The 14712-nt window shown below is 39.4% G+C and overlaps 1 protein-coding gene across 2 annotated transcripts in view; it reads left to right on the top strand.

The window, feature by feature from the left end:
* UGGT1 (UDP-glucose glycoprotein glucosyltransferase 1) overlaps positions 1–13772 on the top strand; it is a 110726-nt gene extending 96954 nt beyond the window's left edge. For both annotated transcript variants that reach the window (XM_027056087.2, XM_015062479.3), the window contains 3 exons: positions 6344–6460; positions 6944–7109; positions 9356–13772. In XM_027056087.2, coding sequence (XP_026911888.2) covers positions 6344–6460; positions 6944–7109; positions 9356–9381 — 309 coding nt within the window. In that variant the 3' untranslated portion in view covers positions 9382–13772. The remainder of the gene's footprint in view (positions 1–6343; positions 6461–6943; positions 7110–9355) is intronic.
* The last annotated feature ends 940 nt before the right edge of the window (positions 13773–14712 follow it).

The following is a 14712-nucleotide window of genomic DNA, read 5'->3' as shown; positions in this document are numbered from 1 at the left end:
TTCGCATTCAAATCTATATTCCAGTAGAAATTTGTTTTATATATGGTGTGAGATAGAGTTCAACTTTCACTTTTTTGTGCATATACAGTTACATCAGTTTGTTGTTGTTCTTGTTTAATGAAATGCACTGCTCTGCAATGCCATCTTTGCCAGATATGAGGTACTCATGTATGCGTGGATCTGTTTCTGGGTCTTCTAGTTTTTGACTCACCTGTTTGTCTATCTTAACATCCTACATAAATCTCAAATACTCTAGTTCTATATATAATAAGTCATGATATCCAGTAAGTCAAATCCTCCCACCTCATTCTTCAAGAGTGTCTTAGAGTACTTTTTTGTCCTTTATTTTCTCATATACATTTTAGAATGAGCTTGTCAAGTTTAGGAGGAAAAAAACATTTACTAGGATTTTATTTTTTATTTATTTATGTCTTAAAAATTTTTTGTTTATTGTGATATTTTGACATTTTTTTAAATGTTTATTTTTGAGAGAGAGAGAGATAGAGTGTGAGTGGGGGAGGGGCAGAGAGAGAGGGAGACACAGAATCCGAAGCAGGCTCCAGCCTCTGAGCTGTCAGTGTCAGCACAGAGCCCGACACAGGGCTCGAACTCATGAACTGTGTGAGATCATGACCTGAGCTAAAGTCAGACGCTCAACTGACTGAGCCACCCAAGTTGCCCCTAGGATTTTATATTTGGGTTGTGTTTAATTTCTCATTTTTTTCCTCATAGAGATCTTAGATCTTATACATCTCTGTTAAAAGTTATTTTAAAAAATTTTTGTTTCCATTTGTTGCTGGTATCTAGAATTGCAGTTGATTTTTGTTCGTTGTTGTATTCGGCTACCCTACTAATCTGTATATACTTTTGTATTTTCTGTATATGTAAGCATATCATTTACAAATAATGGCAATTTTACTTTTTCTTTTCTAATTTCACATAATTTTTTTTTTTTCTTTTGCTGTCTACTGGGACTTCCATAATGTTGAACAGAAATGTTGATAGTGGACATTCTTGACTCAAAAGCAAAGTTTTCAGCATTTCACCACTAAGTATGATGTTTATTGTAGATATTTTTTAGATATTGTAGATATTTCCTCTTATTCAAATTAAGGAAGTTCCTTTTATTCCTAGTTTCCTACTTTATTTTTTATTTTATTTTTCATTTGGGGCCTGGCCTGGCCCTCCCTGCATGTCCTACTTTGCCCTGCCAACCACTTGGTGGCTCCACAGCCCTGCGACCCCGCCTCTCCTTACGTGCCCCATGCTTCAGGCCCCAGGCCACACTACTAGAAGTCTAGTTTGGTACTTAAAAAAAATCACTTGTGTTAAATTTTTTATGTTTTTGATATCTGTTGAGATGTATTTTCTCTTTTAGTATTTTAGTATCTTTAGTATTTTCTCTTTTATTCTGTAAGTGTAGTTTAATTATATACCTAAATATAATTTCTGAATTATATAATCCAGCTTGGTCATGATTTATTATTCTTTTTTATATATTTCTGGATTTTTTGTGCTTAGTATTTATTTAAGAATTTTGTGTTTATGTTTTTGTGTGACATAATAGCTTGTAATATCTCTGTCAGATTTTGGTGTTGAGGCTATATTGGCTTACTAAAATGAATTGGGTTTTGTTTTTTTCTTTTTTCATTTACCAGTAATGGTTTGTGTAAGATTGACCTTATTTCTTTCTTAAACGTTTGGTAGAATTCACTAGTGAAGCCTAATAGAAATTTCTTTGTGTTTAAATTATGACTTCAGTTTCTTTAAGAGTTATGGGACTGTAGGGGTGCCTGGGTGGCTCAGTTGGTTGAGTGTCTGACTTTGGCTCAGGTCATGATCTCATAGCTCGTGAATTTGAGCCCCATGTCAAGCTCTGTGCTGACAGCTCAGAGCCTGGAGCCTGCTTCAGATTCTGTGTCTCCCTCTCTCTCTGCCCCAACCCACTCTCATTCTGTCTCTGTCTCTCTCAAAAATAAATAAACATTAAAAAAAAAAAATAAAAAAAAAAGAGTTATGGGACTGTTGACATTTTCTATTACTACTTTAATCAATGTTTTTGTTAAGGTGTCGCTAAATTTACTAACATATCATCATGAAGTTGTTTATACTACCCTCTCATTTTTTAAACAAAATTTTTAATGTTTATTTTTGAGAGAGAGATAGACACAGAGCATGAGTGGGGGGGGGGGTGGCAGAGAGAGAGGGAGACACAGAATCTGAAGCAGGCTCCAGGCTCTGAGCTGTCGGCACAGAGCCTGACATGGGACTTGAACTCACCGACTGCGAGATTATGACCTGAGCCACCCAGGTACCCCGTACTACCCTCTCATTTTTTAAAATTGAGATGTAGGGGCTCCTGAGTGGCTCAGTCAGTTGAGCATCCAACTTAGGCTCAGGGCATGATTTCACAGTTTGTGAGCTCAAGCCCCACATTGGACCCCCCCCCCCCCCCCCCCCATATTGGACTGACAGCTCAGAGCCTGGAGCTTGCTTTGGATTCTGTGTCTGCCTCTCCCCCACTCATGCTCTGTTCTCTCTCAAAAATAAATTAACATTAAAAAATACTTAAGTAAAATTGAGATATAATTTATATAGCGCAACATGTTCAGATTGTAAGTGCACTGTATAATCAGTTTTGGAAAATGCTTTCATCACTTCAGTTAAAGTCTGCTGGATCTATATTGATGTCTTCTCTCTCTCTCTCTTTCTCTATCTTTTATAATTTTCTGACATTGTTTACTGTGCTTTCTCTTTTTTGCCTTTATCACCTCACTGGGAATTAAAGAAACATCTTTTAGGGGCACCTGGGTGGCTTAGTCAGTTGAGTGTCCAGCTCTTGATTTCAGCTCAGATCATGATCTCACAGTTCTTGAGATCAAGCCCCACATCGGGCTCCATGCTGACTGTACAGAGCCTGCTTAGGATTCTCTCTCTGTCTCTTTCTCTGTGTTTCTCTCTCTCTCTGTCCCTCTTTTGCTTGCATGCGCGTACTCACTCTTGCTCAAAATGAATATACATTAAAAAAAAAGAAACATCTTTTAATGTTTTTCATCCTGTTTCTTTTCTGTTTCATTAATTTGTTCTTTATTGTGCTTACCTGTTACTTTATTTAATTTGTTGATTTTTTTTCCTAATTTCCTGAGATGTTTAGTTCATAATTTTTAGTCTTTCTAATATATGCATTTGAAATGATCAGATTCTATCTCAGCAAGACTTTGGCCTCATTGCACATGTTTTATATGTAGCATTTTCCTTGTCATTTGGTACAATGTATTTTCTAGTTTCCAGTGTGATGTCTTTGACTCTTTTTTAAAAAAAATTTTTTTTTTTTAACGTTTATTTACTTTTGGGACAAAGAGAGACAGAGCATGAACGGGGGAGGGGCAGAGAGAGAGGGAGACACAGAATCAGAAGCAGGCTCCAGGCTCTGAGCCATCAGCCCAGAGCCTGACGCGGGGCTCGAACCCACGGACCGCGAGATCGTGACCTGAGCTGAAGTCGGATGCTTAACCGACTGAGCCACCCAGGCGCCCCGTCTTTGACTCTTAAGTAATGTAGAAGTGATTCCAAATACACGGGGATTTTCTAGTTACATTTTTGCTATTAATTTGTAGCTCAGTGGCTTTATGATTTGAGGATTTCTTCTGTATGATTTCAGACATTTGAAATTTGTGGAGATTTACTTTTAGACCCAAATGTCATCAGTTTTGGTAAACATTTCATTTGTTTTTTTGTATTCTGTAGATATTAGGTATAGTCCATTGGTCATATTATGTGTTTTTGTCTGTTTTCTATTAGTTACTGAGGGAATTGTATTAAAATATTTTTCTGTATTGTGATATCTTCCTCATCTCTGGTTTTGTCAAATTTTGCTTTATGTGTTTTGAGACTATACCATTAGGTACCTAAAACTTAGAAGCATATATATCCTACAACTGAATTTTTAATGATTTTTGTTGGGGGAACCTTCACCCAATATTAGTACATCTATGCCAGCTTTCCTTTTGGTTATTGTTAAATGGTATATTGTTTTTATCCTTCTATTTTCAATTTTTTCTATCCTTATATTTTAGTTCTATTAAAAAAATTTTTTTTAACATTTATTCATTTTTGAGAGACAGAGACAGTGGGGGAGGGGCAGAGAGAGAGAGGGAGACACAGAATCCAAAGCAGGCTCCAGGCTCTGAGCTGTCAGCACAGAGCCCAATGCAGGGCTCGAACCCACAAACTGTGAGATCATGACCTGAGCCGAAGTTGCACGCTTAACCAACTAAGCCACCCATGCACCCCAGTTCCATTTCTTATAAATAGGCTTATATCTGTTGGTTTTTACATTTTGTATAAGTCATTTAATTTGAACATTTAGTCCATTTATAGTTAACGTAATCACCAGTGAGACTGGCTTTTCTAGTGTGTCTGCTTATTTTATGTGTTCTGTTTCTTTTTTCTCCTTAGTTTCCTTCAGATGGAGAGTTTTTTATAATTCCATCTTCCCTCTGCTAGCTTGAACTATACACTTTTTTTTTAAAGATTTTTAAATTTTTAAGTAATCTCTACACCCAGGGTGGAGCTCAAACTCACAACCCAAAGAACAGGAGTCACATGCTCCACTGACTGAGCCAGCCAGGAGCCCCTTGAACTATATACTTTTTTGCAGTTCTTTTAATGATTATCCTAGAGGTTACAGTATGCACTCCCGACTTTGCAAAGGCTAATACTAGTTGGTATATTTGCACCTACCACACAGTGCAAAAACATTAGAACAGTGCTTTTCAAACTTCAGCATACATAAAAGATTCACCTGGAGAACTTATTGAAGCATTAATTCCTGGGTCCCATTCGCATGGGCCAGTTCAGTAGGTGTATGTATGGTTGGGCCTAAGAGCCGACATTCCTAGCAGACTCCTTGCTGCATCTGCATAACCTCAGGTTGAGTAATACTGGCCTTAGAATTCACTGACTCCATTTATCCTTATCCCAGCCTGAATGGCTGTTGCTGTGGATTTTAGATATTTCTGTATTTTAAACCCCAGAAGTTCTTCTCCTACAATGGGATTGTTATCTATTTAGATTTGCTCATGTGGTTACCCTGCAATCTTCTCTGCATTTCTGAGCTTCCATATAGGATTATTTTCTTCTGCCTAAAGAATATCCTTTAATTTTCCTTAGTGTAAGTTCACTAGTAACAATTTTTTTCAATTTTTCTCATCTACAAGTGTCTTTATCTGTAATATTAGGTATAATTCAGGTAACACAAAGTTTATCACTTTAACCATTTTTGAGTGGACGGTTCAGTGGTGTTAAGTGAATTCACAGTGTTGTGCAGCTGTCCATCTCCAGAAGTTTTGCATCATCCCAGACCAAAACTCTGTACCCATTAAATGGCAACTCCACCTTCCTTCCTCCCTCCAGTCCCTGACAACCTCTATTCTATTTTCTTTCTGTATGAACTTGCCTATTCTAGGTACTTTTAGAATCATATAATATTTTTCCTTTTTGTGCCTGGCTTATTTTACTTTGTATAATGTTTTCAAGTTTCATCCATGTCATAGCAGCTTTCAGAATTTCCTTCCTGTTAAGCTGAAAGAATTTTCCTGTGTGTGTGTGTGTGTGTGTGTGTGTGTGTGTGTGTATGTGTGTATACACACACACACCATATTTTGTATATCCATTCATCTGTTAATGGACATTTGGCTTATTTCCATCTTTTGACTATTGTGAATAATGCCTGTGTGAACATTGGTGTACAAGTATCTGTTTGAGTCCCTGCTTTCTTTTATGCATATATCCAGAAGTGGAATTTCTGGATCATATTGGTTGTGTCTTAACATAGTGCAACATTTTATTGTGTCAAACTCAAAAGTTTTCCTGAGAAAAAGCTTCAAAGCATACAGTTGGCTTGAAAACATGTAAGCTTCATCCACTTGGGATCAAGCCTCAGTTGACAAGGTTGATTTGGAGCATCCTTTATGCAAAGTTGTGAAGTATCAAAACCACACTCTATGATTAGTTAACTTTCAAGAAGCACTAGTATTTTTCTTAGAATTGCCCTCATGGAGAGAAGTCTAGGTGTAGGTTATTTGTGAGTTTTAAGCTAAAGTTTTTCAGGTGCTTATCATAGGTAGATGTTTTAGAAGTCCTCTAAACTGTAGTTTTACAAAAAATCACAAATAAGTATTTTAGCTTCTCACAGGTTTTTAGTAGACCCTTTCAGTTCTAAAAAATTGTGATTGGTATGTGATATGTAATGAGCAGCCATTACCGCTAATTTGCTCTGAGTTTATTTCAGTTTCCCTCAGAACTTGAGAGTATTGTGTCTTATTTTCTTTTTACCAAACAGGATTTGCCCAATAACATGATCCATCAGGTGCCAATTAAATCACTCCCTCAAGAATGGCTTTGGTGTGAAACGTGGTGTGATGATGCCTCTAAGAAAAGGGCTAAAACAATAGATTTGGTAAGCTGTCTGTGGTTCTTTTCTACATCTTATTCCAGTGTGATTTATGACTAGATCGTTATTAACACACAGATTCTTCTTTAGTCTTCTCTGTAGTTGTGCAGTTGGGGGACTGTAGCACATCCTGTAGTAACATCCACAGATCTCTGCTGCGTGCAGCAGGCAGCCAGGTTCTCTGGTGTCTGATGGGGCTGTTTCACTACTTACAATCAGTGAAGTTACTACTTGTCCATGGATTATCTCTGTGCCTTGTAATTTTATCAAAGGAACTTTCAGTTCCTGCTTTCCAGTCATTCTCCACAATTTTGTAGAAGCTTTATGTGACCCACTACCACGTTGCTTCTGCTGGTCTCTCATTTGGTTCTTCAGTGTTGTTCTTTTTGTTCAGTTGGGACTTAGAATCCAAGAACAGACACATCTTTGAATTCTGTATAATGTGCCCTGTCTTCAGCTTGGTTGAAGCATGTGATTTGGGTTTTACAGTGTAATAATCCAATGACCAAAGAGCCCAAGCTGGAAGCAGCTGTTCGAATTGTCCCAGAGTGGCAGGACTACGACCAAGAGATCAAGCAGCTACAGACCCAGTTCCAGAGGGAGAAAGAGACAGGAATGCTGGACAAGAAGACAACACAGGAGCCACGCTGGGAAGGTAGGTCCAGCGGTCAGCCTTAGGGAAGTACTTATTTGCATTTCTGATTTGTGTTTGTTGCAAAAACAACAGAATAATGAATAAAAGGAATCTCAGCCCTTCCATGCTGACATCAACCAGTGTATATTTTTACTTTCCTTTTTTAGTTGGCCTTCTAAACGTATGTATTAATACAGTTGCTGCCCCCTTTTATTTTCCCTTATTTTATTTTATTTTATTTTATTTTATTTTATTTTATTTTATTTTTTTTGAGAAAAGGTGTGTTGAGAATTCTGTTATTTAGGCTCATGAATTTTGTGATATATAAGCTAAGCCTGACATTACTTTGGGGATCTTTTGTCAGATTCCTTGGTTTTTTATTAAATCTGTCCAGGCATTATTAAATGAACATATTTAGGGTCAAGACAAAGTGTATATTGATTTTGAAAAAAAAAGTGTTCTTTCAAAGAAGAATATTGGAGTGGACTTATTTAATTTAGGCTAAGAATAGAAGGGACTAAATCTTCATGTAATATTTTCCCCACTCTTATGTAAATCTCTAATGGTATACAGTTGACAAAAATCATTAGAATACAATAGTGACCATTTGTAAACTATTAATAAGCTGAATTCTGGATTTTTAACATTATTCAGCTCAAAACTAATTCTAAGAAGTCAGTTACAGAACATGGATCTTGAGTGATTCACCTAATCATCCCGAAGACTGTACTATGTTGTTAAGTATCATAAAATAATAATAATAAAATAAAAATAATAAAAATAATTCAAATTCGCTATTAACACCTGAAGGATTTCTATCGATACGTGGGTAAATAATGTACAATTCTGTTCAAATAAGAGGAAAGCACAAATAAATGAAGTTGAGAAAACAGCAGTCACATTAAAGGAATCTGTTGTTAATAAATATTCCCTTGAGGGGCACCTGGGTGGCTCAGTTGGTTAAACGCCCAACTTTGGCTCCAGTCATGATCTCATGGCTTGTGAGTTCGAGCTCCGCGTTGGGCTCTATGCTGACAGCCTGGAGCCTGCTTCAGATTCTGTGTCTCCCTCTCTGCCCCTCCCCTGCTCGTGCTCTCTCTCTCTCTCTCTCTCTCTCTCTCTCTCTCTCTCAAAAATAAACATTAAAAAAATATATATATATACACTCCATTGAAAAAATGTGCATATTGATACTGATAATGCTATTTGTTGGGAAGATGATGAGGAAAGTGCTCTGGGTCTACCTTGCCAAAGCTCTGTATATTAGAACAGTCCTTGTTAAAAAGCAGAAACCATTAACATGTTTATACCCTCAGTAATTCCTTTCTTGAGAATTTACCTTAAATAAGTTCACATAAGAAAAAAGTAATAAAAATGGAGAAATTTATTATTTATAAACCAAAATTACTTTTTTTAATTATTATTTTTTTTTAATGTTTATTTTTGAGAGAGAGAGAGAGAGTGCTAGTGGGGGAGGGACAGAGAGAGAGGAAGACGCAGAATCCGAAGCAGGCTCCAGGCTCTGAGCTGTCAGCATAGGGCCTGATGTGGGCTCAAACCCATGAAACATGAGATCATGACCTGAGCCGAGTCAGACACTTAACCGACTGAGCCACCCAGGTGCTCCTAAACCAAAATTATTTTTTTAAGTTTATTTTTTTATTTTGAGAGAGAGTGTATGCGTGAGCAAGTGGGGGAGTGGCAGAGAGGGAGAGAGAATCCCAAGCAGGCTCTGTGCCATCAGCACAGAGCCCTATGTGAGGCTCGATCCCATGAACCATGAGATCATGACCTGAGCCAAAGTCAAGAGTTAGATGCTTAACTGACTGAACCACCCAGGCTCCCCAGTAAACCAAAATTATTAAAAACCGTTTAAACATCTAGGAATAGAGAGTGGTAAATGAGCTACACTTTTACTTAGGAAAATGTGTTTGTGTGTTATTAAATGAAAAAAGAAGAATCTTGACTAAAAATATGTATATTTTTACCAGAAGTAAAGATTGTATTTGTGAAACAGTTCTGCAGGAATAGGGATATGCAGGTGGTTTCAGTGTTTTTAAAAACAAAAAGGTCTTTTTTGTTTTGTTTTTGCTTTCAAAATATAATACAAACACTCCACACCAAAGCTTCTAAAAATTTCAAAATAGAGATAAAATGGAGGTGGGGCCACAATTAATAGGTTACAGTACCAGAAAAAATATTCAGGCTGTATTTTTGTCACTTGAGGATAAAACCATTTTATTTTCAATTGTTCTCCTTTTCCACAGGACCTCAGAAACGAGAAGAATTATGATCTTCACAGGAGGACAGGAAATTGCACCATTTGAAAAACACTTTTTGTATTAAATGCTAGTTTTTTCTGATCTGTCTTTACAACTGCTGATAAACTGGCTGGGCAGGCGTGCCACACCTTTTGATTCTGAGCATTTGATTTTGACTTCTACACGCCAGTGGGCTCTGGATCTTTGGAGTCAAGGCTCTATTGGATTTGTACCTCAGAGGAAGACAAGTGGCTGATCTTTTGGGACTCTGTAAAGAGCAGTCTTCTAACCAGAAGGGAAAATGGCAGAGGCAACTGGAAGAAAATGAGTCCTGTGGTGCCCACACCAAGAGCACACACATGCTGCATCACCATGGGAAGCCGACCCGCCAGAGCTGCCATGTTCTTCCTTACCTCAGTTTACTGATAGCGGAGCTCAGTCTGCAGCCTGCGCTGTGGTGGCAGAAGCTTTGTCCGAGGTCCACACACCTTGAGGTTTATGCCAGTGCGTCCTGTGTCCTTGTGTTCTCTTCCCCAGCAGTGGGTTCATTGTTAAATGGAAACCCAACCAACAATCATGTGTCTTTGAGATTGGCTCCAGGCAATTAATTTGGGGACAAGATGGGGTGGGTTGGGATGAGGGTAGGAAACATATCAGGAGTAGGAGGACTTTAGGGTATTTTGGGGGAGGTGAAGAAGACAGAAATTGGCCATTCCCTGTTATAAACCGTCAGTACCACGTGACTAATTTAAAATGAAAACATTATTCTTATTCCCCACCCAACCCCAGTAAACTTCTTAGGAAATTGTTTTGTAAATAATTTTTCTATTTGTGAAAGTCTTTACTTTTTCTTCCCACTTTCTTAAAAAAAAAAAAAAAAAGTCTGTTATTGATTTCCTCACTGGATACAGCCATAGTGAGCCCCTCTGGTGATCCATCTTGAGGGGCTCCAGTCTCCCTCGGGAAGGTCATCACATCATCCACCTTCTGCTCCTCTGGGTGGGGGGCAGGGGGTTCTTTCTCAGACCCAGGCAAAGTTGGCTTTGACTTTTCTCTACGCAGGACTCCCAGAGCTGAGAAGAGGAGAGATGTTGACTGTAATCCGTGTTCCTCTGTACGTGGTCCTCTATTCCTTTTAGTTCAGTGCTGTGGGCTGCCTCTGGTTTGCCGAAATTGCCGGCACACCACTCTTCTGACAGCACATAGTTGCATCTTGAAGCAGCATCAGCCCTGCTCTTAGTGTCTTTACTTCAGTGGCCCAGAGTGGCCCTTCTAGAGTGGCCTCTCCTGGTGAGCGGGCAGTGTTGGGAGGCACCCAGAGGGAGTCTTCTGGTGTGTTTTCGGCCTACATGGGCGTGAGGCTCTAGGGCCTTCCCTCTGTCTGCCCAGGCTGCAGGGTACACAAGAACACTCCTGTGGACTGTGCCTCCTTCCATTGCAAACCATTGTTGTCCCTAATATTTTGCCTGCTTTTTACAAATGTGAGGAGGGGCTGCAAATGATAGCTGATTCCTCGCTCTTCTAAGCCAGGGAACATAGGTTTTCAGTCTTTTTTAGAAATCAAAGTCTTATGGCAAATATCAAGTAATTTATTTTTTTCTATAGTCACATAAGCAAAAGTTAGCTTAGGAGTCTCTCAGTCAGTCAGAAGGAGCTTTTATAATTCCATTAAAAGTTGGGAAGAAGGGAGCTCAAATTTTTAGATAAATGGATCCAAGACTGAAAAGGTCCCTCAGAGTCATTGCTGTTGACAAAGGCTGTAGCTTGATTCCCCCCCTGCCCTGCCACTCACTTGTCAGAGCAGCTGAAGGGATAGAATCAATGAGAACAAAAAACATTTGTTTAGCCTCATCTTGGATTGAAGAAAAGCTGTCAGAGAGCCTTCTGCCACCACCACTTCAGTCTACACCCGTGAACAGAACTGTGTACTTTCCGAGTTGATTTTCTGGGAGATTGAGTGGGAAATACTAAAGTCAATGGGGTGTGCTTTTTAAATACTGGTTCCCTTGGGACATGGAGCATGCCACCTTTCTCCATGTCTTTCCACTAGGTCTCTTATGCATATTCCATGTGAGGAACATACAGTGTGATATCTGTTCTCCGTGTAGTGTGTGTCCTCACTGCTCTTGTCCATCACCACCCTAAGCACAAGTCTTATCAGTAGTTGTTTCTAAGTGTGTAAGACCTCGTTTGCTTTTGAAGTGGTGTAGGGCCTTCCTTCCTTCTCTTGGTTCACGTGGCAACAGTATCTTTCAGGATGAACCTCTAATGTCCTAGGAAATGATAATACCACTAAAATTTGGTCTTGGTCAGCTTTGTCCATTGACTCTACTGTGCAAAAGCAAATTGTGACCCAAAAGATAGAGATTTTTTTCCCAAGAAGCAAGAATTGATGGCACTGAAATGCTCAAGGTTCTGGAAACTGTTCACAGTGCATTGTTTTTAACCATCATTTTTATGGAACGGGATTTGTTGTCTCTCATCATGCCATAATGGGAAATTTTCTTTATGAATCAGGGCCAGTGTGATGTGAAATAATGTGACATGTCCGAATGACATGCAACATGTGAGTTTTTGTGTTCTATGAACAGTGGTATTTGAGACCAAACCCCATTCACACAGTCTGCTGCTGGAGCTGAGAAGGCATGCCTATGTGTGTTTTACAATTGAACTCAGTACTGACCACACCGAGAATGGTGACACATTAGTTTCCCATAAGGATGATAAGGTGTCGAATCTCAAGATGTGGCGTTTCTAACGGAAACATGCAGATGTTTGCCTACCTACTATGTGTATATGCCTCGCGGTAGGCCCTTGTTTCATGAACTCAGCTCATGGGAGAGCAAAGATTTTACATATGTTTCAGAAATCGTTTCCAGGAACGGAGCTTAATGAACTCTGCTCTCCTCCAGTCCTCATGCTGTGAACCATGTGGAGGCTGTACTTGAAGGAACAACTTCTGTCTGGTTGCAGGACGTGGTCCCTGAACGAAGGTCCGGAAGCTGGCGGTGTGAGTGGGGTTTTCAGAAGGGACGGGCCCAGCTAATAGGAAGGAAATTCCGTTGTCCTTTAGCTGGGAATCATACTTGACTGCCACTGTAATTTGGAACAAGTCAGACACCACCCTCCTACAATTGAGTAAAATTCCTCTTACCTTACATCTCCCCTGTGAGTAAACTCGGGTACTTGAAAGTAGCCCTTTTCTAAAATTGCCATGAATGAGTCACAAGGGAATTTCTAGTGTGTTTTTCTGATTCCAATGTTAATGCTAATGGTGTCAGATTTCATGGAGATGGAAATGTTCTGCTAAATCACCTGGTAAACTGGTAGATCGTTTGGTAAATGGAAAGTTTTTCTTGGCAACAACAAATGGAAGGTGCATTGTGCACAAAGTAATTTAAGTGTATATTCTACTGTTGTATAATTTTAATAATTTTTTAAGTATTTGATTTTATGGGGACATTTTTGTGGGATGATTAGAGTTAAATATAGCTGTCATGTGTCTAGTTTGGTGGGATAACATTTTTTACTTAAATTCATGTTTTCCCTGTCTTGATGTAGTGGGGGAAGATCTCAATCACAACTTTGGTAATTGCCTGATTGAATTCAAGCAAATTTGACTTCATTAACTCAGGTTGTAATTAATATTTCAGACTATCTGGAGTATACCAATTTCTCTTTCATTTGCTATTTGATTTCTTGATCTAATTCAGAAATGACACTTGTGGGTAGTATTGAGTCAGTGCACTAAGTAGATGGTCTCTCCCCTTCAGGGTACCATTGAGTGCTGACAGTTTATAAGACGAAACCAAAAAATCAGCTTCAAGCAGCGGCATGCTCCCCAAAAGTAGCACATTAAGCTTAAACTCCCTGATACTGATTTTGCAAGCAAGAGGCTGTCTCCTGAATCTTAAATTACCTAGCAACATAGAGGCCAAATGTGGAAGATTTAAGAAGAAACAAGTTGGGGTATGAGCTAAGGCCTTCATCCCACCTGTAATTTATGCATTGCCTTATTCGTCATTATTTAGATGTCCAGAGAAGTGGGCATAAATCCTCGTCAGAGTAAAAGTAGCAGAATTCAAGGCAAATGATTTGGGAAAAAGATTATCAACACCATGTTTTCCAACCAGTTATCCTTGATGATAATGAGGTAAACATAGAAAAAATGAAAAATACTAGAATTTTTAAAGGAAAGTATGTATTTAGAAAACCTTCTTTATAACTATTCTGTTTTACTGTAATCCTGCTCGTTAAATGCAACATAGGTGCAGGTGCTGCCCCTTGCTTGGGAACAAGTACCGGGGCCCTATGTGTCTGCAGAGCCCTCTGCACCCGAAGTGAGTGGAGAATGAATTTCCTGGTACTGTAATGAAAATAAGGTCTGCTCAACACAATAAACTTTTACTTGTCTTCTTTAAAACTGTCTGGTTGGTCATTCGGCTTTTATGTTTAGGTCATTTGGCTTTTTATGTCCTTTTATGAAGGACATATCATTAGAGCTAAAAATCCCACCCTTTCATCTGACAGAAGAAGCAAGCCTGCAGGAAGGAGAGCTTTACCTGCACATTTGGTCTGGTGATGGAGCTGGGTCCAGTTCCACCAATTCTCACAATAGCACCCATGCCTCTTGAAGGTTGCCAGCCTTGGAGAACTGCCACAGGCAGGATCTTGTAGGCAAGCTGCCCCAGGGGAGCTCACCATAATGGGCAGGGTGGCAGAGTTTGAACATTTTGCAGATTCTCTAAACTATTCTGGGGCCAGACTTGAAGATATGGTTCCTGACATTCAGATGCTCATTGGACACTGCCAGCCAGTGTATGGAGTGCTCCTGCTGAGGTGGAGGTCAGGGAGGGGGACTTGGTGGCTGTGAGAAGGCAGCAGAGGGCCCCTCAGGTGGAAGAGAGGAGGGATTACTTTGGTAGTCAGGAAAAGCTTCTACAAGGAGATGATGCTTAAAATGACATCTGAGGAATTATCCAGGTAGGGTGTGGGAGGTGGGGATAGAGGGAGGAGCAGGAGCTAGTTTGTCTCATTTAGGGAGCTGCAAGTGAACCTAGAGTCCATAGCCAGGAGAGAAATTCTGAGGCAGGGATCTGAGTTTGATCCCAGGGCCACAAGAAGGCCCGAGTGGTTTTTAACTGGGTACTGACAGGAAGTTGGCTTTTTCTTGTAATAAACTTTACTGGTAAATAGCACATCTAGGCCCAAATACACAAACATACATCTTGGTAGGTTTTCAAGGTGAACAGACTTAACCATCATCAAGATAAGTAAAAAGAAAATTGGATTTTTTTAAAGTTTATTTAGTTTTGAGAGAGGGAGCTAGAGCGTGTGTGAGCTGGGGAGAGGCAGAGAGAGAA

Source organism: Acinonyx jubatus, chromosome C1 (genome assembly GCF_027475565.1).
Source record: "Acinonyx jubatus isolate Ajub_Pintada_27869175 chromosome C1, VMU_Ajub_asm_v1.0, whole genome shotgun sequence".
NCBI classification, from domain to species: domain Eukaryota; kingdom Metazoa; phylum Chordata; class Mammalia; order Carnivora; family Felidae; genus Acinonyx; species Acinonyx jubatus.
Note: the sequence above shows the minus strand (reverse complement) of the source record. Positions and strands in the feature narration are given on the sequence as shown.